This window comes from Ailuropoda melanoleuca, chromosome 16 (genome assembly GCF_002007445.2).
Source record: "Ailuropoda melanoleuca isolate Jingjing chromosome 16, ASM200744v2, whole genome shotgun sequence".
Taxonomy (NCBI): domain Eukaryota; kingdom Metazoa; phylum Chordata; class Mammalia; order Carnivora; family Ursidae; genus Ailuropoda; species Ailuropoda melanoleuca.
The window spans coordinates 1,820,683-1,846,284 of record NC_048233.1 but is presented as its reverse complement, the minus strand read 5'-3'; the positions used below and the strand labels follow the sequence as shown (position 1 = coordinate 1,846,284).

Here is a 25,602-nt window from a genome sequence, read left to right as displayed (position 1 = left end):
GGTGTTCTGGGGGAACAGTAGGAGCAAATGCTCCCCCTACCTCTCCTCCCCAGACAGCAGGAGAAGGGTTGGGAGAGAGGTGGTGCAGGCTCTGTGGGAGGAACAGGAGTACTCTCCCACTCTCCTGGATGGGTTGGACCTGATCTCGTAGCTGTCCTGTCACTGTTGCAGGTCATGACCAGAGATGGAAAGGTGGTGGACATGGGGAGGGTGGGGTTCAGGAGTGGTGTAGTGGGTAAATGATGCAGACCTCAGGGGAGCAGTTCAGGGATGAGGGAGGCCCTTCTCACACCCTGGGATGAACACTTTGAAGTTAGATCATTTTGCCTTGGTATTCCTTTGCTAGATACATAAATCCCACTGAAGACAAGCATTTTCTGCAATATGACAAGCTGGTAGGAGAAAGTTTTGGATCAGGTGACCTTCAAAATGATGCCCCCAAGGTGGCAGTCAACTCTGCCTCCTTGGAGGGCTGAGCTGGCCTGCTCTTTCATTGCATTCCTGACTTGTATCTTCCCATTTCCTTCTGTTTCATCTCTCTTCTTCATTACTTTTCTAGGGCAGGGCAGTGAAAGCAGGACCAAGATTTGCTGGTCCCTTTTTAGGCCCCCACTACCTATGTTCCCCTTCTCCTGATGCATCTGGATTTGGATGGGATGGAAAAAGTGGGAGGACCAGAAATGTTGTAAAAAGCAAGAGCCCAGGGCACACTCATCCTAAGCACAATGGAGAGTCTGTTCCAGTGATGGGTACCAGTCAAGAACACATGGATGGGGGTAAGTTAGGTATTTGCTCATGGCCAGTGCCTCTTAATTTTTATCTTCAGACTCATCTGAGAAATTGATGAAATCTATGGAATCAAAAAATGGATGCATACATTTTACACCTAATTTCAGAAACTCTGTGGACCTTTTGAAGCCCATCCTGGTCCAATCTTAGGTTAGAAGCCCCAGCTTCAGAGGAGAGAATCATTATACGGTATGAAGCATCAAGTGATTGTAAGTATAGGTCATTCTAGTGCAGGCAGAGGAAAGGTTTTTCCCCAGGGACAGCTATTCTAGAGCAGGAAGCCACATTTACCGCGATGATGTTAACAAAGTCGTTCTCCCCCAGAGTGTCCAGGATGGTGGAGATGGTGTGTTTGGCAATAGTCATCCGCAGCCCCTTCATGCTGCCACTCGTATCCACCACAATCACTATGTCCTTGGGAGAAGTAGCAGCTTGTATGTACCTTTACCAGAAAGAAAGCACAGGCCAACGATGGGAAAACTAAAGCCAGAACAGCCACCCAACTGAATCTCTAGTTATTTCTATTCAGATTCTGGCTCAAGTGTGCCTAAAGTTCTGGTCAATGCTTCATCAATGCCAGGTTTTATCATGTCCCATATACACTCAGCATAGTTCTAAAACCATTTAGGGGTCAACAGCTGGGAATGTGCACATCTAATGAGCCTGTCAGGTGGGAGAAAGGTTAAGTCCTCGTGGTAACCCTTATCCTCTTTATTTTGGACCAGCTGGTGTCTGGAGGGGCAGGCAGCAGGGAGGGAGACAGCTGGATTCCACCCTCAGATTTTGTTGAAATCTGCAAGAGAAGGGTGGAGGAAGAGGAGAGTTTGGCAGAGGGTTGATTTAGAGACAGCTCAATGTCCTGTGAGGAGGTTTGGGGTGGGAAAGACAAATGTGATGAGTCCTGGAGAAAGGGCAGCTGCAGAGACAGGGAGGAATGCAGCCGGCAACTCTTCCTGTTCTTTTGTTGGGTTAAGGTTCTACACAATTGAGGCCCTGGGCTGATGGTGGGGGTGGGGCAGGGACCAGAGGAGAACTAGGCAGAACCTAAAGGTTATAGGAGAGATGCCAGCACCAGAAACCTTTCCCCTGGAACTCTTACCAGCCACGATTTCTGCAGTCAAAAGCAATGACTCCATTCTCATCAGGTGTCCATTTGATACCTGGGGAAATAAAGGCTGGTTCTTTCACCAGCTCAATAAAGCTGCTTCAGAGCACTGGTTGGGTGATGATGTCCAGTTTGGCCATCCCCAGTGCAGGGGCAGCAGTGGACCTGGGCAGCAGGGCGTGGGACCACTAGATCACAGCCTACAAATTGAGGCAGCAGGCAAGGTGGAAGGCCAGCTTGTGGAGGGACACCTACCACCCACACTGCCCAGATCCAGACCTAGACCCAGAGTTGGGGTTGCTTTCACAGGTAGGACCCCAAAATGTGATGCCTGAGATTCTTGTGACTGAACCTCACATCAAGTTGTAGAAGGGGAAGCTTGAAGAAAGTGTGACTTTTAACACCCACCACCATCAGCAAAGCATGGACAGAGTGGTAAACAGCCAGGTGCTCAGCTCTCTAGCCCACCTGCTTCTACTCAGCGTTACTAAGCTCATTGGGAGGAGTGATGTGGTTGTAAGACTGTAAGCTCCTTGAAGTCAAGCTTTCCTGATACCTAGCAGTGTCTGACACAGCACCTAGCAGAGTCGATGCTCAATAAATGTTGCATGAATGAAAAAATGAATGAATGAGTATGAAAGGTCTTGCCTTGAGCACTAGCAGAGTGCCAGGATAGATTTTGTCTTACTCATCTGTTCAGAAACTTGGATAAATGCACACAAAGCCCAGATAACACTGATATGATCCACGATAGAATGTCTTTTGAAAGATTTAACGATTGGGAATAGTGGGTTCAAAATAAGGAGATGAAAAATAAATGGTGAAATTGAAGTAGGTTATGTTTGGGCTAGAAAAAAAAAATAATGGCAGTATCATGAATGTCTGGGAGTTCATCCTGTTCCACAGCAGTTAGACTTCAGATGAGATGCATGCTTTGAGGCATTGCTGGGCTCTCAAACATAGAGATATTTTCAGGGGTCATGGCCCNCCTCTATCTCTGTCAATTAAATAAATAAAATCTTAAAAAAAAAAAAAATAAGGAGATGAAAAATAAATGGTGAAATTGAAGTAGGTTATGTTTGGGCTAGAAAAAAAAATAATGGCAGTATCATGAATGTCTGGGAGTTCATCCTGTTCCACAGCAGTTAGACTTCAGATGAGATGCATGCTTTGAGGCATTGCTGGGCTCTCAAACATANCAGTATCATGAATGTCTGGGAGCTCATCCTGTTCCACAGCAGTTAGACTTCAGATGAGATGCATGCTTTGAGGCATTGCTGGGCTCTCAAACATAGAGATATTTTCAGGGGTCATGGCCCCCAAACCAGACAAATGAAAGCAGAGTTCTAAGAGTGAGGGGCAGAGGCCAAGGCAGCCAGGAGCCCTGGAAGGAAGAAAGGGAACCAGAGCATGGTGGGAGCTTGAGTAACAATGGCTCTGATGTAGATCTGCAGGCAGCTGGGAGAAGTAGGGTCTTCCAAAGGCCATACTCCTGTAGCAGCACGGCTGTGGGCAATCTGATCCTTGGAACAGTAATGAGGAGGGGGAACTGAGTCTGAGGTCTTGGCTCTGAACCAAAACCTTAGAAGAGCATTTTAGTGGTCCTGGTAGAGGGACCTTCAACTCCAAGAAGAGACAGAAGTGGTCCTCCAGAGGGGAAGCTTGACTCTTGAAGTGGCATGGCCTCACAGGCAAAGATTACCAAATGCATGAGAAACAGGCAGTGTGAGTGAGAGGCACCAGAAGCAAGGACCATCAGATATAGCCTCCCAAGGATTACAGGTGTTTGAATTACCAAATACAAGGTATAGGTTAGCTGTGTTAGAGAAATCACCAGGAAGAATATGTAACAAGAAGTGATTAGGAACAAAGAAACAGCCTTAAGAATATGGAACATTTAGAAATGAAAAAAAAATATTAAGTTGAAAAAATGCATAATGGATTATTCACAGGTAAAGAGAAAATGCATGCATTTGAAGGATTCACCCAGAGGCTAGAGTGAGAAGGTATAATGCGTGTCTGGCTGGAGGTGTAAGAAGAGATAAAGGAGAGCATGAGGAAGGACAATGGTCATAGAGCTGGTGTCAGCATGCTCTAGGACTGGGAAGCAGTCCCAATCCACAGATCTAGGAAGCGCAGTGTATCCCAAGCAGGAAAAACAAAATAACCACATGTGGACACACAGTAGTGAAACTGCACAACACCGAAGGCAAATAAATGAATAAATAAATAACTACCTTGAAAGCAGTCAGAAAAAAGCTAGCATACTTACAAAGGAGCAGCAGTTAAACTGATAGCAGATCTTTGTAACATTAATGGGAGCCAGAAGACAGTGGAAACATAGTTTTAAGGTGTTGAGAGAAAATAATTGCTAATTTAGAAATGCATTCCCAGCAAAAACAATCATTAAAAAATACAACAGTGTTGATAGAAAACAACAGTGTTGTTTGCTGAAATCTGCTTGGGGGTTTCTAGTTCCTCTGTGCTGTTATTTATTGCAAACCATTTCTCAGGGGTGTGTCATTAAATGCAGGCTTAGTTACCCCCCAAACAAAAGGACTTCGCCTTTTCTGTTTAAATGAAATGACAACAGGAAATGATTTGTGTAACTCATAAAAAAAAGATGAATTTAAAAACAAAACAAAACACAAAAGAGGATAAAATAAAACATTTGTAGATAAACAAAGCTGGAGCAGTTTACCACCCAGAGACCTACTGGAAAGGAACTTCTGGAAGATTTACTTCAAGAGGGAAAATGATCTTGGAAAGACAGCTTGAGATGCATGAAGGAATGGTGGGCAGATAAAATAGTAAACAAGGGGTTAATTCCAGATACGCAATGTTTGTCTCATGTAACAGTAATAATATCTAATTTGTGGGAATAAAAAAAGGGAAATGTTAGATAACAATGGAATGGAAGTCAAGGTGGGAGGAAGAAATCTAAGTGCAAGAGTCCGAAAGCCCTTTTGTGACTGGAAGGAGAGTAAAGATATTGTTTGATTTTAATATTTTGTGTTAGTATGCCTGATCAAATTGCAGGGGTAATTACAAAAAATAAAACCAGAAGGATAAGTTTCAAACTGATAGAAAAATAGAGAAGTAATGAGGGAAGGGGATATTTCTCAAAAATTTAATCACTGAAAAAGACAAAAAAGGAGAAAGAGGAAAAATAAAAATAGAAGAACAAGTGAAAATTTAACAAATCATACAATAATATATTCAAATATATCAATACAATAAATGTAAATGTGTTTAACTTGCCAGCCAATAAAAGAGATTGCCAGTTTGGATAAAAACTGAAAAGCTATGAGCTATTCTCAAGAGATAGGACTAAAACAAAACAACATGGACGTTTGGAAGTAAAAGGAGGCAAAAAATATATATCACCCAAATACTAACCAAGAACTGGTATCACTCTATGGATATCAGACAAAATAGACTTACAACAGAAAGTGTCATGAGACTAATGAAGGTCAAACAGCAAAGATAGAGAAATCAGCAAAAATATAGAAAATTTAAACAATACAATTAACAAGCTTGATCTAACAACATATGCAGAATTTTTCATCCAACAATTAGAGCACACATATTCTTCTCAAGCACACATGGAATATTTATAAAACTTGATGACATACTTGATGGCATCTCAACTAATTTCACATAATCAGTACCACACATGCCAGGTTCTCTGACAGCAAATAAACTGAATTAGAAATTTATAATGAAAAGATAAATATAATTGGATATATTTGGAAATTTTAAAGCACACTTTTAAACAACTAAAAGATCAAAGAAGAAATCACAGGGAAATAAAAAAATTTTTAGAAGCAAATGATAATTTAAACACTGTCATGACACTGAAAACTCAGGCAATAACTTCTATGTATCAGAGGACACAATCAATAGAGTGAAAAGAACCACAGAATGGGAGAAAATATTTGCAAATTATTTACTTGATAAGAGGTTAATATCCACCAAACATAAAGAACTACAACTCAAGAACAACAAAAGCAAACAACTGAATTCAAAAATAGGCAGAGGACTTGAACAGACATTTCTCCAAAGAAGGTATATAAATGGCCAATAAGCATAAGAGAAGAGGCTCAACATCCCTACTCATTAGAAAAATGCAAATCAAAACCATGTCGAGATACCACTCACATTCATTAAGATGTGAGTAAAAAAAATTTTGTTTTACATAACAAGGATGGGGAGGAATTGGAACCCTTGAGCACTTGGTGAAAATATTAAATGGTATAGTTACTATGGAAAACAGTGTGGCAGTTGCTTCAAAAATTAAAAATAGAATGGCTATATGACCCAGGAATTCCACTTCTCAGGAATAAGTGAAAGCGGGGTCTCAAGGAGTTATTTGTACATCCCTGTTCATAGTAACGTTATTCACAATAGCTAAAATGCAGAAGCAACTCAAGTGTCCATCCACAGGCAATGAATAAACAAAATGTGATCTACCATACAATGAAATATTATTCAGTCTTATAAAGGATGGAAATTCTGACACAGGCTGCAACATGGATGAATCTGGAGGACATTACACTAAGTTAAATAAGCCAGTCAGAAAAAGACAAATGTTGTAGGATTCCTCTTATAAAAGATACTTAGAGCAGTCAAATTCATAGAGGTAGAAAGTAGATGGTGGTTGCTGGAGGCTGGAAGGAAAAAGGGAATGGTGAGTCATTTTTTAAATTGGTACAGAGTTCCAGTTTTGCAAGATAAAAAGAGTTCTGGAGCTGGAGGGTGATGATAGTTGCACAACAACATCAATGTACTTAATGCCACTGAATCATACACTTAAAGGTGGTTAGGACGGACTAGAACAAATAATACTAAAATTTGTATGGAACCGCAAAAGACCCCAACTAGCCAAAGCAATCTTGAGAAAGAACAGAGCTGGAGGAATCATGCTCCCTGATTTCAAATTATACTGCAAAGCTGTAGTAATCGAATCAGTACGCTACTGGCATAAAACAGACATACAGATCAATGGAACAGGACAGAGAGCCCAGAAATAAATCCACAATTATATGGTCAATTAATCTACAACAAAGGAAGCAAGAACATAACAATGGGAAAGACAGTCTCTTCAGTAAATGGTGCTGGGAAAACTGGACAGCTACATGCAAAAGAATGAAATTAGACCACTTTCTTACACCATATAAAAAAATAAACTCAAAATAAATTAAATACCTAAATGTAAGACCTGAAACCATAAAATTCTTAGAAGAAAACATAGTCACTAAGCTCTTTGACATCAGTCTTAACAATATGTTTTTGGATAGGCAAGGTAACAAAAGCAAAAATAAAATGGGATACATCAAACTAAAAAAATTTTGCAGTGAAGGAATCAATCAACAAAATAAAAGGCAACCTACTGAATGGAAGAAGATATTTACAAATGATATATACAAAAGGAGTTGATATTCAAAATATCAATATAAAAAAACTCATACAACTCAACAACAAAAAAGCAAACAACTTGATTAAAAAATGGGCAGAGAACCCAAATAGACATTTTTCTAAAGAAGATGTGCAGATGGCCAACTGACACATGAGAAGATACTCAGCATCACTCATCCTCAGGGAAATGCAAATCAAGCCACAGTGAGACACCACCTCACACCTGTCAGAATGGCTATTATCAAAAAGACAAGAAGTAACAAGTGCTGGCAAGAATGAGGAAAAAAGGGAACCCTCCTGCACCATTGATAGAAATGTAAATTGGTGCCATCCCTATGGAAAACAGTACAGTGGTTCCTAAAAAAATTAAAAATAGAACTGCCACACAATCTAGCAATTCCACTTCTGGATATTTATTTGAAGAAAATAAAATCACTAATTTGAAAATACATAGGCCCTATGTTTCCTGCAGCACTAACACAATAGCCAAGACATGGAAGTGACCTAAGTATTCATTGGTAGATAAGTGGATAAAAAAGATGTGAGATATATATATACGTATATGCGTGTGTATATATATATGTATATATACATGTATACACACACACACTTACACACACACTGGAATATTGCTCAGCCGTAAAAAGAATGAAATCTTGCCATTTGCAATGACACGGATGGAGCTAGGGAATATTATGCTAAGTGAAATAAGTCAGACAAAAACAAATACCATATGTGTGGAATCTAAAAAGCTAATGAGCAAACAAAACAAAACAGAAACAGACTCATAGATACAGAGAACAAACTGGTGGTTGCCAGAGGTGAGGGGCTTAGGAAACGGGCAAAGGAGGTGAAGGGGTTTAAGAGATATAAACTTCTAGTTATAAAATAAATAAGTCACAGGTATGTAATGTACAACATAGGGAATATAGTCAATAATATTGTAATAGCTATAGTCACAGAGGGTAATGAGCTTTCGAGGTGATCATTTCATAATGTATAAAAAAATAGAATCATTATGTTGTATGCCTAAAACTAATATAATATGTATATCAATTATAATTCCATTTTAAAAGTTAGAGTGACAAATTTTATGTTATATGTATTTTACCATAGTTAAAAAATTGTAAAAACCACTACTAATCACACCTTGTGAGATGCGGCAAAAATGGAGCTTCTAGGGCTAAAGTCTAGGCATAAATGCTTACTTTAGAAACAAAGAAAGGTCAAAAATTAAAGCTAAGTGTCCAATTTAATAAGTTAGAAAGAAGAACAAGAGATAGATCCAAGGAAAGGGATCAGAAGAGATAAGGTTAGAACTGAAACAGATGACACAGAGAACAAAGAAGCAATAGAGAGCAGTCCATGGAGACAAAAGATGATTCCTGAGAAAGACTAACAAAACAGAGAACCCCATGGTGGAACGATAAAGAAAACATGAGTAATACTATAAATAAAACGGGGAAATAATTATAGATACAGCAGAGATTAAAAAGATAATAGAAGAATAGCTTCCTGGAAATAGTTTTGAAAACTCAGACCAAATGGATGGAATCTTAGAAAAAGTATTTTACCAAATTAAGAAGGAACAGAAAGCCTTATTAGTCCCACAACTATTTAATATATTGAAGTGGTAATTTGAAATCTTCCCTTAAAGAAAACATCAGGCCTATATGGTTTTATAGATGAATCCTAACAAGCTTTGAAGGAAAGCATCACTCTAATTTACTTAAATATTTCCAAAAACCAGAAAAAGAGGGAACACTTCCCAGTTTATTCTATTAAAGCTAGATTTATAAATTTTGAAAACCAGACAAAGACAGTGCCAGAAAAAGAAATTTCAAGACCATTTCACTCATGGGTGCAAAAAATCCTGAACAAGATACTAGCAAATTAAATCTAGCAATGCATAAAAGACTAATTTGCTATGATCAAGTTAGGTTTTCATAAAAATGTAAAGACAGGTTAACATTAGGAAAGGCAATAGACAGAAGACATAATAAGCATTTCACAGAAGAAGAAAAACAACAACAAACGACACATGAAGAAAGAGACGCTCAGCTTCACAAGCGATGGAGGAAACGCAATGCCAGACCACAGTGAAATACCATTTTGTACTAAAGTGCTATTAACAAAAATCGTTAACGGTTCACCACACCCAGGGCTTGAGAAAATGTGAATCAACAGAAACTCTTATTCATGGCTGATGGGACTATAATTGGTGCAAGCATTTTGGAAAACAATTTTGCACTTTCTTGCTATAGCTGAACGGTCACATACCTTAGGATCTAGCAATTCCATCCCTAGGTACATGCCCAAGGGAAGCTCTTATATAATATGTCTCAGGACACATGCATAAGAAATGCTCATAGCAACCCTGTTCTTAAAAGTAAAAAAACAAAAACAAAACAGAGAAGAAAAACAAAAAACCACGAACAACCCAGACAGGATAAGGAGGATGAATAAACTGATATATTGGCCCCCAGGAATATGATACAGGAACAAAATCGACAAAGTACAGATATATGTGACAACCCAGATGAATGTTGCTAATATAATATTGAATGAAAAAGCAAGCTCTGGAAGTCTATACATAAAACCACTTTAATACATTTCAAAAATGAGCAAAACAATGTATTTTTAAGCAGATGTGTGTGTGTTTGTAAATAAGAGATGAGACTAAATAACTAAGCAGACAGCCAAAAAATTCAGAAGGAGGGGTAAGTTCGAAGCGCAGGATAGCTGTTAGGGGAGGGTGAGACTGGGGGGAAGCTGGGAGGCCAAGGGCAGATCAGAGGAGGAGCATATTAAGTAGACAGAGGTTTGGTAACATTCTAGTTTTTGCATTGGTGATGTACATACAAGCATTCATTATATTATAAACAAAATAAAAAAATAAAATAAATAGAAATAGGCCTGCATGGACTCATGGTGACAACGTACCATGATGAAGGATTATGGCCAACCCACTACTGTCCACCTGAGGGCTGACATATATCTATGAATGTGGGTGCACGTGTGAGAAATTGCCCCCTCGTTTGCAGACTGATGGGCCATAACCGGACTATGTTGTTTGCACACAAGTTGATGTCTCTGGAAGCCCTGATGTGGCAGAAATATTTGCAGGAATTCTACCCTGGAGAAGACCTGAGGGACATGTGATTTGTCTGTAAGCATTTGAACGGCTATTACATGAAAGAGGAATGAGCTTGCTCATTGAGGCTCCAGAGAACAGGAAAAAAACCAGTGACTGGGTGTGGATTTGGGCAGAGACACAAGGGCAAGCTAACAAAGGGAACTCTATGGGCTCTAAGATCCCTGTGGACTCCTGCAGAGGAACTGGCTATTCCAGCCTGGGGACACAGAGGGGTCCTTTTGGATTTTTCTGCTTTCCTGTCTCAGAAAAACATGGCAACTCAAGACTTCCCAGACAGTGTGCTAAAATATAAAAATGGGTTGGAGTAAAATGCAAGCCTTGTGGTAGATGTTTCTGTTTTCTATTTTTATTGACGGACAAAGGAGCTTTCCCCATGCCACCCATTAAGTTGGCCACTAATCACATACTAACCTGTGACACTTTCTACATTGTTACTGAGCGCTTCAAGTGAGTATGCTCCATTTCTCTAATTAGATGTAAACTTCTTAAGATTAAGACTTGTTTTATCTTACTTTGCATTTTCCATAGTGCTTTTCATGGGACAAGAGTTTAATGTGGGCATTTTGGGGCTGGTTACCATGGTGTTTGATGGCTTCATTCATTCATTCGTTCATTCATTCATCAACAGATATTGATTGTAAATGTGCTTATCATGTTGTGAAGAGTGTCAAAATGTGCGTTGGAGATGCTTTTGAATGGGGGGGGTCCATTCACTGGGGGTCTGAGTGCAAAGGTCCGTCTTCAATGCATCTATTACCTTACTCCCAGAAAAGGCCAGAAGACCACAGAGATGTCTCCCGAAGTCCCTACCTGGATAGATCCTGAAGAATCCAGTGGAGCTGCCAAAATATTGCCAGGTCAATGTTGGATCTCTCTGGAAGTTCTCCACAAAAACAGGATTCAAGGCTTCAGACATGTAGACTCCATTTAAAATGTCTGGGTCTAAAGGATGAGATTATAGAAGGAACTGCCAGGGAAACGAAACCAGACGCAATAGTGACCAGTTCTTCACCCACTGAGCACACACACACAGCATGCAGTGATGTTATTCATAGTTGCCTGCTACCTCACACTGGAAGAGCCACACTCACACCCCCCAATCCAGGAACACGGAGCTTTCTCCCAGCCCAGACTTGTGTAGAATCCTTTTCCTTGTACTCCTCAGTCAAGGAGGTTGGAGACTCCGTTTGCACGCTGCCTGGCTTCTCAGGAGAAAGGAGGCACAGCATTAAAACTCAGAGCTACAGCCTGCTCAGAGGGAGAGTCAGGTCAGGGGTGGGCTGGGAGCTACCTTTGTTGTACACGTTGGTGGGCAGCTGCACGTTGCTGATGGAGGTGTTAACCATCAGGTTGTTGAAGTGCGTGTTGGACTCGAGGATAAACTCAGCCCCCAGCTCCACGTAATTGCCGTTCTCATCCCTCTCGTTGATCAGGACAGAGTTGTAATAGTCAAACTAGGGGGGGAAAGACATGAGCAGGACAGACAGTGTGGACACAAGAGACCCACAGGGTGAGAGAGAGAAGAAGAAATGGTGCAGGTCAGAGGACTCAGACGTGAGAGATGGGGTCAGACAGACTGACAGCATCCATATCAGCAACATCCGTGGACAACTGAGGCAGTAATCTGCATCACTCATACAGACAATACATATCCAGATATTGGAGTGCATGGTTGATCCACTTGGTTTTTGATGTAAATTTCTAGATTATTGCTTCAGTTCCCCACTCTGTTGAGCATGTATGGGCATGACCTGATCAGAGCCAGAGATAGGCAGCCAGAGATCCAAGGTGAGGTAAAGACAGAGGCAGCCTCATGGGTACCACCAATTTTTTTCCAGTGTGGAGAGGCTCCTAGGGACCTAGAACGGTGGGTCCTAAGAGGTGAGGCTTCTCTCTTTAAGAAACAGCCTGCAACCTGGGCCGGAGGCAGGGCCGTGGCCCCGGTGCCCTGCTGAGGAGTGTTGGGGGGTTCACTTTGATTACCACACTTAGAGCCATAATCTGAGCCATAATCAGATCCTCTTCCCCATTCCCTCCATACCAACTTGTTCAGATCTTGAGCAGCCCCCTCAGGACACCCTATATCCCACCCCATGCCACAACACTGCTGACAGCAAGGGATTTCTAAAGCACAGATCCAGCTGTGTCTCTCCTCAGCCCAAACCCTTCAATATGTGCCCTTCTGGGCTGAATTGAGGTCAGATTCCTATCTCTCCATAGTCACTTTCTACTTCACCATCCCCTGGACATACAGAGCTGACCATTCACAATTTCCTCAATCTTGTGTCTTCCTATTTCAGTGTCTTTTCTTTTCCCTCAGCTTCTCCATGCCTTTTCTGTTCAAATCCCCCTCAGCCTGAGGCTGGCCCTAATGCCATCCTTTCTGCAGGACTGTCTGAGCCTCCGCCCCTCCCCTTCTGTATTCTTGTAACTGTTTACCAACTCTCATGGGCTCGTTACATGCCTTATGCTAGAGTATTTGGTCTATGAGCTTCTTGACTTTTTAATCTTTGCAGAAGTTAGCACATTGTGGTCGGACAATAAATGTTTATGGAATGGGTGGATTACCACTCTGTCCCCTGTCCCCCAAGTCTTGATAGTTACCTCTCCTACCTGACCCATAAATCTCTTCTCAAAAGACCAGCATTTCAGAATCAAACTACTGTAGGTTCATACAAATCCTGTGCACATTAAAAGGCAGGGCGGGACCTCCCACCATCCCCCACTCTCTGTATCTTGTACACAGGTGACCCTGGCCATTGGTGGGGGTTGGGCCATTAGTCATTATACCCTCCAAGCAGCAGCTCTGGGAGCAGAAGGACTCACCACCAGAGACTCATTGAATTCATGGTTCAGGTCAGCCTCCTCAGCAGCCTCTACCAGATTCTGTAGGATGGGAACACAAAGGGAGAATGAATGGGCAAAACAAGGCCAGTAGGTCTTCAATAATTTCCGTTTCTAAGAATATACCCAAGAGAACTGAAAAGAGGTACTCAAACACTAACTTGTGCACAATTGTTTATGGCAGCACTACTCACCATGGCCAAAAGGTAAACACTATTACTCAGTGAAAGAAGCCAGTCTGAAAAGGCTACATCCTGCACTCCAACTACATGACATTCTGGAAAAGGCAAAACTATGGAAACAGTACAGACATCAGTGGTAGCCAGAGGTCTGTGGGGAGGGAGGGATGAATAGGCAGAAAACAGAGGATGTTTTAGGGCAATGAGACTCCTTTGTATGATCTATAATGGTAGATGCATGTGTCAAAACCATGAATGTACCATGCCAAGAGTGAGCCCTCATGTAAACCATGGACTTTGGCTGATAATGATGTGATAAGGTAGGTTCATCAGTTATAACAAATGTACCACTCTGGTGGGAAGTGCTGATAGCTGGGGAGACTGTGTATTTGTGGGGGCAGGGGTATATAGGAACTCTGTACTTTCTTCAGAATTTTGCAGTGAAACTAAAACTGTTTTAAAGAATAAAGTCTATTAAGATATGTGTGTATGGGTATATACCTGTATTCACGTATGTATCTGTTGTAACACATACATACAAATATATATATCTATATAGGAGTCGAAAGGTAGAAACAACCCAAATGTTCATCAATGGATGAACATCCCAACAAAATGTGGAATACCCATAAAATGGAACATTTTTTCAGCCATAAAAATAAATGGAGTTCTGATATATGTTAAGACATTGATAAAGTGAAAGACTCCAGATATAAAAGGTTATGTATTATATAATTCCACTTTTGTGAAATATCCAGAATGGAAAATCCATTGACAGAAAGATTAGTGGTTACCAGGAGCCAGAGGGGTGAAGTAAGAATGACTGCTTAATGGGTTCAGGGTTTCTGTTCGGGGATGACAAAAAGTTCTGGAATTAGACAGTGATGATAGTTGCATGGATTGTATCTAACATCACTGAATTAAGCACTTTAAAATGGTTAAAATGGTAACTTTTATATTTATTTTATTTTTAGAGAGAGAGAAAGCGCACGAGAGCGTGAGCAGGGAAGGAGGGGCAGAAGGAGCAGGGAAGGAGGGCCAGAATCTTAAGCAGGCTCCACACACAGCATGGAGCTTGATCTCACGACCCTGAGATCATTACCTGAGCTGAAACCAAGAGTCGGATGCCTAACTGAGGCGCCCAGGTTCCCCAATGGTAACATTTATTCTATGTGTATTTACCACAAGAAAAAAAAAAGGGGATGCCAGCATTCCAGAGCATCATGGGAAGTAACGAAATTAAAGGAGACACAGATAATAGAAAGATCCTTTTTCATGGATTGGAAGAAATGATATTGTTAAAATGTCCATATTATCCAAAGTGATCTATAAATTCAATGCAATCCCTATCAAAATCCCGTCATTCTTTACAGAAATAGAAAAAACTACCATAAAATTCATATGGAACCACAGATGACCTTGAGTAGCCAAAACAATCTTGGGCAAGAAGAACAAAGCTGGCTGTATACACTTCCTGATTTCAAAATATATTACAAGGCTACAATAATCAAAGCAGTTGGTATTGGCATAAAAACAGACATTTAGACAAATAGAACAGAACAGATCCCAGAAATAAATCCATACATTTACAATCAACTGATCTTTAAGGTGTTAAGTACACACAATGGCAATAAAAAAAAAGTCTCTTCAATAAATGGTGTGGGAAAACTATTTACATGCATAATTAAATTGGACTCTTATCACACACCAAATATGAAAATCAACTCAAAATAAAGACCTAAATATAAGACCTGAAATTATAAAATTACTAGAAGAAAGCATAGAGAAAAATCTTCTTACACTGGTCTTTTCAGGGGGCATATGACACCAAAAACACAGACAACAAAAGCAAAAATAGGAATGGGATTGTGTCACCCATTTTTTAAAAAGATTTTATTTATTTATTCGTCAGAGAGAGAGAGAGCAAAAGAGAGAAAGAGCATGAGCAGGGGGGAGGGGCAGAGGGAGAGGAAGAAACAAACTCTTCACTGAGCAGGGAGACTGATGCGGAACTTAATCCCAGGACCCTGGGGTCACAACCTGGGCTGAAGGCAGACAGTTACCCAACTGAGCCACCCAGGTGCCCGTATCACCCATTTCTATTTTTGCTTTTGTTGTCTGTATCAAACCAGAAAGCTTCTGTACAGCAAAGGAAACAGTCGACAGAGTGAACCTACAGTCAGAAAAACTGGAGAGCTACATGCAAAAGAATGAAATTAGACCACTTCCTTACACTGTACATGAAAATAAACTCAAAATGGATTAAAGACCTGAATGTGGGACATGAAACTATAAATTCCTAGAAGAAAACACAGGGAGTAATTTTTTGGTCATTGACCATAGAAACATTTTTCTAGATATGTCTCTTCTGGCAAGTGAAACAAAAGCGAAATTGAACTATTGGGACTATAGCAGAATAAAAGGCTTTTGCACGTTAAATAAACCATCAACAAAACAAAAAGGCAACGTACTGAATGGGAGAAGATATCTGCAAATGATATATCTTATAAGGTATTAATATCCAAAATATACAAAGAATTGATACAATACAACAGAAAAAACCCCAAATAATCCAATTAAAAATGGATTAAAAAATGGGCAGAAGAACTGAATAGACATTTCTCCAAAGAAGACATCTAGATGGCCAACAGACATATGAAAAGATGCTCAACATCACTAATCATCAGGGAAATGCAGACTAAAAACAAAATGAGGTATCTCTTTACACCTGACAGAATGAATAGACTCAAAAACACAAGAAATAACAAGCATTGGTGAGGATATACAGAAAGAGGTACCCTCATGCACTGCTGGTGGGAATGCAAACTGGTGCAGCCACTGTGGAAAATAGTATGGAGGTTCCTCAAAAAATTAAAAATAGAACTACCATATGACCCAGTAATTCCACTACCCAAAGAAAAGAAAAACACTAATTCAAAAAGATATATGCACCCCTATGTTTATTGTAGTGTTACTTAAAATAGCCAAGATATAGAAGCAACTCATTCGTCCATTGATAGGTGAATGGATAAAGATGTGGTATATATAATGGAATATAAATATAAAATATAAAAAAGAATGAAATCTTGCCATTTGCAACAACATGGACAGGCCTAGGGGCTGTAATGCCAAGTGAAATAAGTCAGAGAAAGACAAATACCATATGATTCCGTTCATATGTGGAATTTCAAAAACAAACAAACAAAGAAAAGGAAACCAACCAAAAAACAGACTTCTAACTATAGAGAACAAACTGGTGGTCACCAGATGGGAGGGGTGGGGGCAATGGGTGAAAGAGGTGAAAGGGATTAAGAGTACACTTGTCATGATGAGTACTGAGTAATGTAAAAAAAAAAAAAAAAAGGTCAAAGGACCTGAATAGACATTCTCCAAAGAAGGCATACAAATGACCAATGACAGATCTATAAAAAGATGCTCAACTTCACAAATCATCAGGGAAATGCAAATCAAAACCACAAATGAGGTATCACCTCACACCTACTGGAAGGCTATTATTGGAAAGACGTAAGATAACAAGTGTTGGTGAAGATGTGGAGAAAAAGGAACACTTGCATTGTTGGTGGGAATGTAAGTTGAGACCACAATATGGAAAACAGTATGAAGTTTCCCCAAAAACTTAAAATAGACCTATCCTACGAGCCAGCAATCCCACTTCTGAGTATATATCCAAAGGAATGAAATCAGAATCTCAAAAAGATAACCTGTGCTCCCATGCTCACTGAAGCATTATTCACAATAGCCAATATAGGAAAACAACCTAAATGTTAGTCAACAGTCAAATAGATAAAGAAAATGTGAGAGATATACAGATATACATATGTGTGTGTGTTATTCAGCCTTAAAAGAAAACCCTGCTGCTTGTAACAACATAAATGAACCTGAAAGACATTACACGAAGTGAAATAAGCCAGATGCAGAAAGACAAATATTGCATAATGTCACTTATATGTGGAATCTAAACTAGTCAAACTCATAGAAATAGGGAGTAAGGTGGTGGTTACCAGGGGCTGGTGGGGGAGGGGGAACTGGGGAGATGTTGGTCAAGGGGTACAAAGTTTCAGTTATGCAAGATAAATAAGTTGTAGAGAACTGATGTACAGTAATGTGACTTTAGCTGACGGTATTGTATTGTGTTCTTGAAATTTGCTAAGAAATTTGCTTGGGTGCTCTCATCACACATACAAGAATAAATAAAGGCAGAAAGGAAGGAAGGAGAAAAGGAAAGAAGAAGAGAAGGAAAAGGTTAAGTGTGTGAAGTGATGGATGTTGATTGGTCGGTTGAGGTGAGTATTTCATAATGTACACGTCTATCGGTCATCAGGTTGCACACCTTAAATATATATAATTTTTTTAAAAGATTTTATTTACTTATTCGACAGAGACAGAGACAGCCAGAGAGAGAGGGAACACAAGCAGGGGGAGTGGGAGAGGAAGAAGCAGGCTCATAGCGGAGGAGCCTGATGTGGGGCTCCATCCCATAACGCTGGGATCACACCCTGAGCCAAAGGCAGACGCTTAACTGCTGTGCCACCCAGGCGCCCCAAAATATATATAATTTTTTGACTGTCAGTTATACCACAATAAGTCTGGGGAGGGGAAAGGACTTGAGCTCCTATTCTGACTTTGTCAGGGGGCAAGCCACTAAGCCTACCTGGGTCTCTATCCATACAACTGTATATTAGGTAAAATAATCCAAGCTCCAAACCCTAGGATGTGAGGAAGAAATTCCACAGGGCAAAGAAAATTTTAGTGCTACTTTGCAGGAAATTTCCCCATGGACTCCCCTGTAGAAGGGCCCGTGACTGAGGACCCCCCACAGAACACCCAGCTGGGAGCAGGGCCTGGTGCTTGGAGATCTGCAGAGCAAGCGCTCTTTTGGTTGGTTTTCCCCAGCTGGAGCTGTGGGAAAGACAGTGCAACTGAAGCCCCAGAGAGCGTAGGGCCCTGGCCTCTGGGAGTGTGCCAGGTTTACTTTTGTTCTAGGACGAGAGTGACCAGCACCCGAAGTGATGCATTTCGGCATCCCAATGTTTGTGTCCAGAGACGTACTTTATTCATTTTTTATTTTTTATTTTTTTAAGATTTTATTTATTTGAGAGAGAGAGAGAGTGAGTGTGCACAAGCAGGGGGAGGGGCAGATGGAGAAGCAGATTCCCTGCTGAGGAAGGAGCCCGATGCGGGACTTGATTCCAGGACTCTGGGATCATGATCCAAGCCGAAGGCAGATGCTTAACCAACTGAGCCACCCAGGTACCCCCAGAGAAGTGTTTTAAACAGCATTGCAGGTAGAAGGAGGTAGCATTACTATCCGTGTTGGTTGAATGTGAGATCAATGTCCTCCTGGTAGTCCAGGATGGGCTCTCCAGTCTCCAAGTTATCTTCTTTGATGCTACAATCCCTCTCCCCTAAGCTGTAGAAAAGAGGCTTCACATCATAACTTGTGGGAAAGAAGGCCCCAGAAACTCTGACATTGATGCTTCCCAGAAAGTAGGTTTTGATGGGGAGGTGGGGAGCCAGGCAGGCACACTGGTCAGGCTACAGCTTGCTCTCTCCCCAACCCCTGCTCTCAGCCTCCCCTGCACAATCTACCATCTTAGCTCCATCTCCTCTTTCCTTGTTTTCCTGGTTCCCCCAAGGGAGTCCTTTTGGGGATAAGACTAGTCTTGGATGGCCAGATTTCTGGCTGGATGGAGCAGGAACTGCATCTCCCCACCCAGCCAGGTCCCCAAAGATATTGGCGTAGGCCCTTCATGCTTGGTGGATGGACAGTGTGGGAATCACCTGAGCACGAGGCCCAGCACTATAAGTACCTCTGCTGCCTGGGTGGCCCTTAGAACACGTGGGTGCCATGAAGGGTGGGTTGATATGCAGAAGAGGAGAACATGGAGGGAGGAGTAGGGGAAGGAGAAAAGGGGAGAGGAGAAAAGGGAGAGGAGATGAGGGAGCTTGCTTCTCGAGCTCATCATCCAGGTATATTCCCTTCTGCCCACCAGCTATCCCTCCACCCATTCATTCAGCTGGTGGCCCCTAAAGCCCTTACTCTGTACTTGCTCCGTGCCCGTCTCTGAATATGAGGTTGTGATGCAGAATCCCTCTTAACACTACAGGTTGACCCTACTGTACTGGATGTGGTTCCCTCAGGCAGAGCTCAAGTTCCAGCCCCCACCTCTCTTCCCTTGACTCTCAACATTTTCTCCTTTACAAGGATTTGTTGGCTCATGAGGATATACGGCAGACACTATAAGGTAGGAAGAGGATGGTGTGGGAAAGAGGATGCAGGGCTACAACATTGAGGGACATTTTGGTGTTGTGGGGGTTGGAGTGAAACCCCCCACAAATCATAGAACCTAGAGTACCTTGACAGCCTCTACTTTCCTGCGGAGCATGGCTTCCATGTCCTCTGAGAACTTCCTCACCAGCTCTAAGCCATCCACCTCCGAGATACTCAGACTGGGCTCCACATCCTTGTATTTCTGTGTGGGGGAAGTGGGAGAGATGGGCACCTGTAGTCTTGTACATGATTACGGGCTGCCTCCATCCTCTCAACTAGTGCATTCACACCTGTGAAGTCTTGTTGACTCAACGAGAGGCAAGGACAGGCCCTCCCCTTCTGGTATAATCTCCCTCACTAACATTAATAGCTGCCTCTTATCAAAGTTCTCTCTGTTCCAAGAACTCCGGACACGTTGTGGTTAATATCCTTAAAAGGGAGTAGACTGAGGCTCAGAGAGGTCAACAAACTTGACCAAGGTCACACAGCCAGGGAATGGAGGAAGATTTCCATCTTCTTTATGCAGGCATGCTGCCTCCCTGGAGCTGCTCACAGGGACTACAAGAAAATCAGTTCATCTTTCCTGATGCCCCGTGGTATCAGCGTGCCCCTTCTCACAACCGTCTGAACTGGAACTCTCCCTGCCTGGGTGGAGTTCAGCGGCAGCTACAAATATTCACGCTGCCGGAGGAACTGGAGAACCTGGGAGAGTTAAGAGAGCTGGGTTCAAGTGCACTCTCTGGGCCTGCAGGAGGTATCTCTCACCTAGTGTGTGTCATTAATGTCTAAAGACCCCATTTGGCAACCTAGTGGCCATGTGACCTCAGGCGAATTACTCAGTTTCCTGATCTATAAGATGTGATATGCGCATGGCTTTAGAGCACGCTCTAGAACGCTTTTACCCCAAACGGCTACGTCAATATTACTGTATCTGCCTCGCCCGGGATTGGAGGGCACAAAAGAGAAAATCAAAAGACCTGGTGCTTTGCTGGGTGGGAGCTCCACGTGAGCGGAAGTGGGTCTGAGCTGTCATTGGTACAGCGGCCTGCAGGGGGCGCGGGAGACGGAGCCGCCCGTCCTGGCCCCGCCCACTCCCTCCGGCCCCACCCAGGGGCCTTCGGAAGAGGCTGCGGAGTGGCCACGTGCGGGCATAAAAGCCTGAGACTTGCTCTTAGCAACTTTTAGAAAATGGCGAAGATCGTGCTCACTTCATGAAGTTGTGGTGAGAATTAAATCGTGAATATAAAGCTCTTAACAAATGGTAATGGAGAATGGCAGGCCATTATTAAAACGGGTCTGGGAGTTATAAGTATTAGAGAAAATGAGGTTGTTTATAAGCCAGTAAGAGGACAGACTCGGTGTCAATCTGCAGTAAAGCCATTAATAAATAAAGGCGAGGGGGGAGCTCGTGCACCGTCCTGTCCATCAGGCCCCGCTTCCTGCCCGGGAGCCAGGAGAGGGCTAGACCTCAGCTAGGGCCCCATGTGGGCACACTCCAGTGCGAGGCGCGCCTGGAGGTTCCGAGAACTGAGGTCAGGGAAGCTCTCCCTGAAGAGGGCCACAGGCCCGCTCATCGACTTCTACTGCCCAAGCAGCCCCTGCAGGGCGCTTACCCCTGCTCCGCCCTCCCCATCCCCGCCTACAGGGGTCAAGGCTGTACCCCACTCTGCTCACAGCTGCTCCCTCTCCCTTTTATTCTTCACAGAAGCCCCCAAATAGATCTCTTGCCCGTCTGATTCCCTCCTGGCATCTGCCTCTGAGGTATCTGAGCTGACCCTCTGCTCTTGGCCACTCCACCATCCTGCCCCCATGACTTGCTCTGTGACTTAGGCAAATCATTCCCTCCCTGGGCCTCAGTTTCCCCATCTGAAAATGAGGAGAATGGATTAGATGATTCCTAGGACCCTTTACAGCATGGACATTTGGGGATTAGAAGGCTCTGCTTCTCCATCAGGAGGAAGTCCCTGGCTGACTGCCCTCCCACCACCCTGCGAGCTCCCTGGAGGGGCTTGCTGACCTTCTGCAGCAGGAGAGAGCCTGAGTACTTGGTCACGGTGTTATACAGGTCCCGGCCGAAGGCGTCTGCCCACAGCTTCACTCTGCCGGGGGCAATGGAAGTACGTGTGTGTCCACACGCACACACACAGACACAGACACACACACACACATAGAAAACAACTGTGTACACACACAGACACCCACCGATACACACACAAGGCACATAATACGTAAAGTTTTGCACGTACACACATGGGTGCACATATACACCGACCTGTACCCAGAAACACACACAAGGAGCTACCACCCCTCCTGGTTGGGGCAGGAGACCAAGAGGGCCCTTTGGGGGCTCAGCAGCTGCCCTGAGGGGGCAGGGTGGACGAGCTGGGAAGCGCAGCCTGACCCCAAGCCCCCAAGGGTTCTGATTTGTGAGTGGAGAACGGAGAGGAGAGAAGGGGAAGAGGCTGTGGACAGGCCCAGGCCAGGGTGGGGAGGACTCTGAGGACGGAAACAGGAACTGCTTGGCACCACTATAGCTTCTCAATGGGCTGTGCCCTCCAGTGTGCCCTGCTCAAGGTCACGACCGGCCACCAAATCCTCTGTTGAAACTTCAGAGGGCACATGAGGCTGTGCAGAGGAAGAGGCTCTGAGTGCTTCTGCGGAGGCGAGAGCAGGCCAGGCAGGGAGGGCAGGAGGCCTCCTGGAGAAGCCCTGACCTCTCATCCATCCCTGGAAATGCACCAAGCTCCCTCCCCCTGGGCAGGCTGGTGGCGTCCTGTGGTCTGAGCATCTCCGGATGGCACAAGATGAGCTTGTCCACATGATCCTGTCAAGGTTGCATTCATGCAGTCATTTAGACGATCATTACTGAGGTCGTACTATGTGCTGGCCATTGCGCACAGTGCTGGAACCACATGGTAGTGCTCACCTTTGTAAAACCCTCAGTGAGAGGGACACCCTCCACGTACGGAGAGCATAATACATGTGTGAAGGTGAAGGCATGCCAACAAAGCTCGGGGAAGGGTAGTGGTGGTGCCAGGAGGCTTCTTGGGACAAGTGGGATATGAGTTCAGTGTTAGAAGTTTGGGAGAGTTTGGGGTGCCTGGGTGGCACAACGGTTAAGCGTCTGCCTTCAGCTCAGGGCGTGATCCTGGCGTTATGGGATCAAGCCCCACATCAGGCTCCTCCGCTATGAGCCTGCTTCTTCCTCTCCCACTCCCCCTGCTTGTGTTCCCTCTCTTGCTGGCTGTCTCTGTCTCTGTCAAATAAATAAATAAAATCTTTAAAAAAAAAAAAAGAAGTTTGGGAGAGTTTAACCTGCCAAAGAGATTTGGAAGAGATTTCTAGGTAGAGATTATAGAAGAGCTTGGAGGAGTCAAAAATGACTCCAGGCTTCCAGCTTGAGTGGTTGAGCTGATGGTGGTGGTATTGAATAAAATTAAGAATACCAGGAAGATCGGGAGGAACAAGTCTAGTAGGGTAGAAGGTGATGAGTGTCGCTTGTGATATGTAGAATGTGAGATTCTTTCCTGTTGCAGGGCTCCTGAGTGCCATAGGGCGGGTGGTGCACTGCACAACTCCAAAAGGCACCAGTTGCATTGTATCTTGAAAGACACACACTTGGCTTTAAAACCTCACATGATCTTCAGGCAGAGCGGTCCATAGGCAACGTGTATGTGAGTCTAGGAAGTAGAGGCAGGGCTGAGAGGGTCATTAGCACGCAGGTGGGAGCTGAAATTCTGAAGGTAGAGGCACTCTCTCAAGGAGAGTGTATAGCGTGAGAAGAGCTCTGAGTGGGTGACAGACCCTGGGGGACACCAACAATCTCAGGGGCAGGCAGAGGGAAAGAACTGCTTGAGGAGGAGAGAAGATTCATTCAGGTGCCCAAGGAGACCCAGAAGAGCTCATTGTCATGGACGTTGATGCATGGAGATTCAAGAAAAAGGGAGTCCAGGAAGAGGAGGCCAGGAATGTCTGGTGGATTGGGCAGGGAGGAAATCTTCGGGGATCTTGGTGGGAACAGATTTGGGAGGACAGTAGGAGCCTGGCGGGGGGTGGAAGCTGAGGGCTGAGTGAGAAGGGAGGGCATGGCTTGCCGTGAGGGAGATGCAGTGTCACTGGGGTGCACAACACTGAGAAGGGGATTCAGCAGGGGAGAGAGGAGGGCTGGTGTCAAGGGCCTGGCAGAGGTCTGGCTCCAAGGGAGAAAGCGGGTGCCGATGCAGGCAGGTCTGAGGGCCAGCCATCTCGGCCAGCTGTCGAGGTTTCTCCACAGATGGTCCGGTCTGCGGTTCTCCACAACCAAGACCTGGATTCCAGCCACCTTGACTCAGCACTCAGCCTATCCCGGAGTTCTCCTTTTACTATTAGTTGGTGTGTGTTCTGGGGATGGAGAATTAGTCTCAACATCTTCCTCAGCACCAGATGGTCGTAGAGCCCAGCAGTGGGGGAAGCGCGGGTCAAGCTGACTTGAGTTTAAATCCTCGCGCTTCCCTTTACCGCCTGCGTGAACGTGGGGAGCTCGCCTAACCTCTCCGACCTTGTTCCCTCGACTGCGCAGCACCGTGCCCGGCTGGGACACAGGACAGGGTCTACAGCCCGGCGTAAACAGCGCTGCTGAAACCCGCCTCCCACAAGGCTACACACAACACGTGTCGTTCGGCATCCCGGTCCCCGCCTCTGCTCAGACGTGAGGTTGGCAGCTGGCTCTGGTAGGCTGACTCTCCTGCTGGGCCTGGGTATGGACTGAGCGAGCTGCCCCCTGTGGTCTAGACTGCTCCGCTCCCCACGTATCTGGGCCACTTCTGTAATAGGACCCCCAGAGCGAAGGACTGAAAAACAGACGCTCCCAGCAAGGAAGCTTTATCCCAAAGTGTAAATGACCGATAGCAGATTCTTTCCTGGAGCTGGTCTGAGTGGCAGGATGCAGAAGGGGGCCTGGAAGGAGGCAGGGAGGGAAGACGAAGGCGAAGTCCAATTTTACTCAGCTTCTGGCTACATGAGCCATTTTGTCGGTTTAGAACTGCTTTACTCTTTCAGAGTATCAAACCACAAATTTCCTCATCAATCCTTAGGGAGCTGTGGTATCATTTTGAGCCAGCACAGCCCCCCTCCCAGTGGCCTAATTGCAGCCATTATCCTGGAAGGAGCATCCCTCTGGCCTGCAGGTGCTTGAGCCGCTGCTTGCCATCCTGAGGTGTGAGGGCCCTCGGGGAGCGGCAGGTGGGGCTCCAGAATGGGAGTCTGGTGGGAAGAGGGGAGGGAAAGGGACCCCACGGGAGAGCCAGAGGGAGCCTGAGGGAGGCCAGAAGTCAGGGGTAGGAGGGTGGGCAGAGGATTGAGCTCTCCAAGGGGAAGGAAGGGAGGACAGGCCAGAGGATTCTATGGGGCGGGGGCTGAACCTGATGCTTACGTGTCCAGAGGAATCTTGGTCTGCCCGCATGTGGGGGATAGGGAGATGCTGGAGAGCAGCAGGCACAGCAGGACTGTGGTCTTCTGCAGGGAGGCCCCGGCCACTGGCCACAGGCAGCAGGGCCTCCTGTGGTGGGGGGCGTTGGTGTCTACGTGGAACCTGGGGAGTCCTGGCATGGTGTCTCTGCGGGGCTTAGGGTGAAGGGATGGAGAGAAGAGAGTGGCCTCCGACTGCCAGCTCTCTCCGCCTGTCACCAAGATCCTTGGGACGTCCCCAGGCCTTCTGCCTTCTGAGTCTGGGGTCCCCCAGCTTTCAGTCTTATCTTGCTACAATGCTTGGCGGTGGCAGGGGCTTCTCTCTGCAGAGGACAGTGCACAGAGGAGCCACCCCACCTGACCAGCAGGCTCC

The 25,602-nt window shown here is 44.3% G+C and overlaps 1 protein-coding gene across 1 annotated transcript in view; it reads right to left on the bottom strand.

Annotated features, from left to right (window-relative positions):
- Positions 1–25,370, bottom strand: part of CACNA2D4 (calcium voltage-gated channel auxiliary subunit alpha2delta 4) — a 110,914-nt gene extending 85,544 nt beyond the window's left edge. The window contains exons 1-8 of the mRNA XM_002914122.4: positions 25,195–25,370; positions 21,802–21,883; positions 19,870–19,986; positions 13,296–13,355; positions 11,761–11,923; positions 11,280–11,411; positions 1,889–1,949; positions 1,081–1,231 (exon numbers count right to left, since the gene is read on the bottom strand). Of these exons, the coding sequence (XP_002914168.2) occupies positions 1,081–1,231; positions 1,889–1,949; positions 11,280–11,411; positions 11,761–11,923; positions 13,296–13,355; positions 19,870–19,986; positions 21,802–21,883; positions 25,195–25,370 (942 nt within the window). The remainder of the gene's footprint in view (positions 1–1,080; positions 1,232–1,888; positions 1,950–11,279; positions 11,412–11,760; positions 11,924–13,295; positions 13,356–19,869; positions 19,987–21,801; positions 21,884–25,194) is intronic.
- Positions 25,371–25,602: the final 232 nt, after the last annotated feature.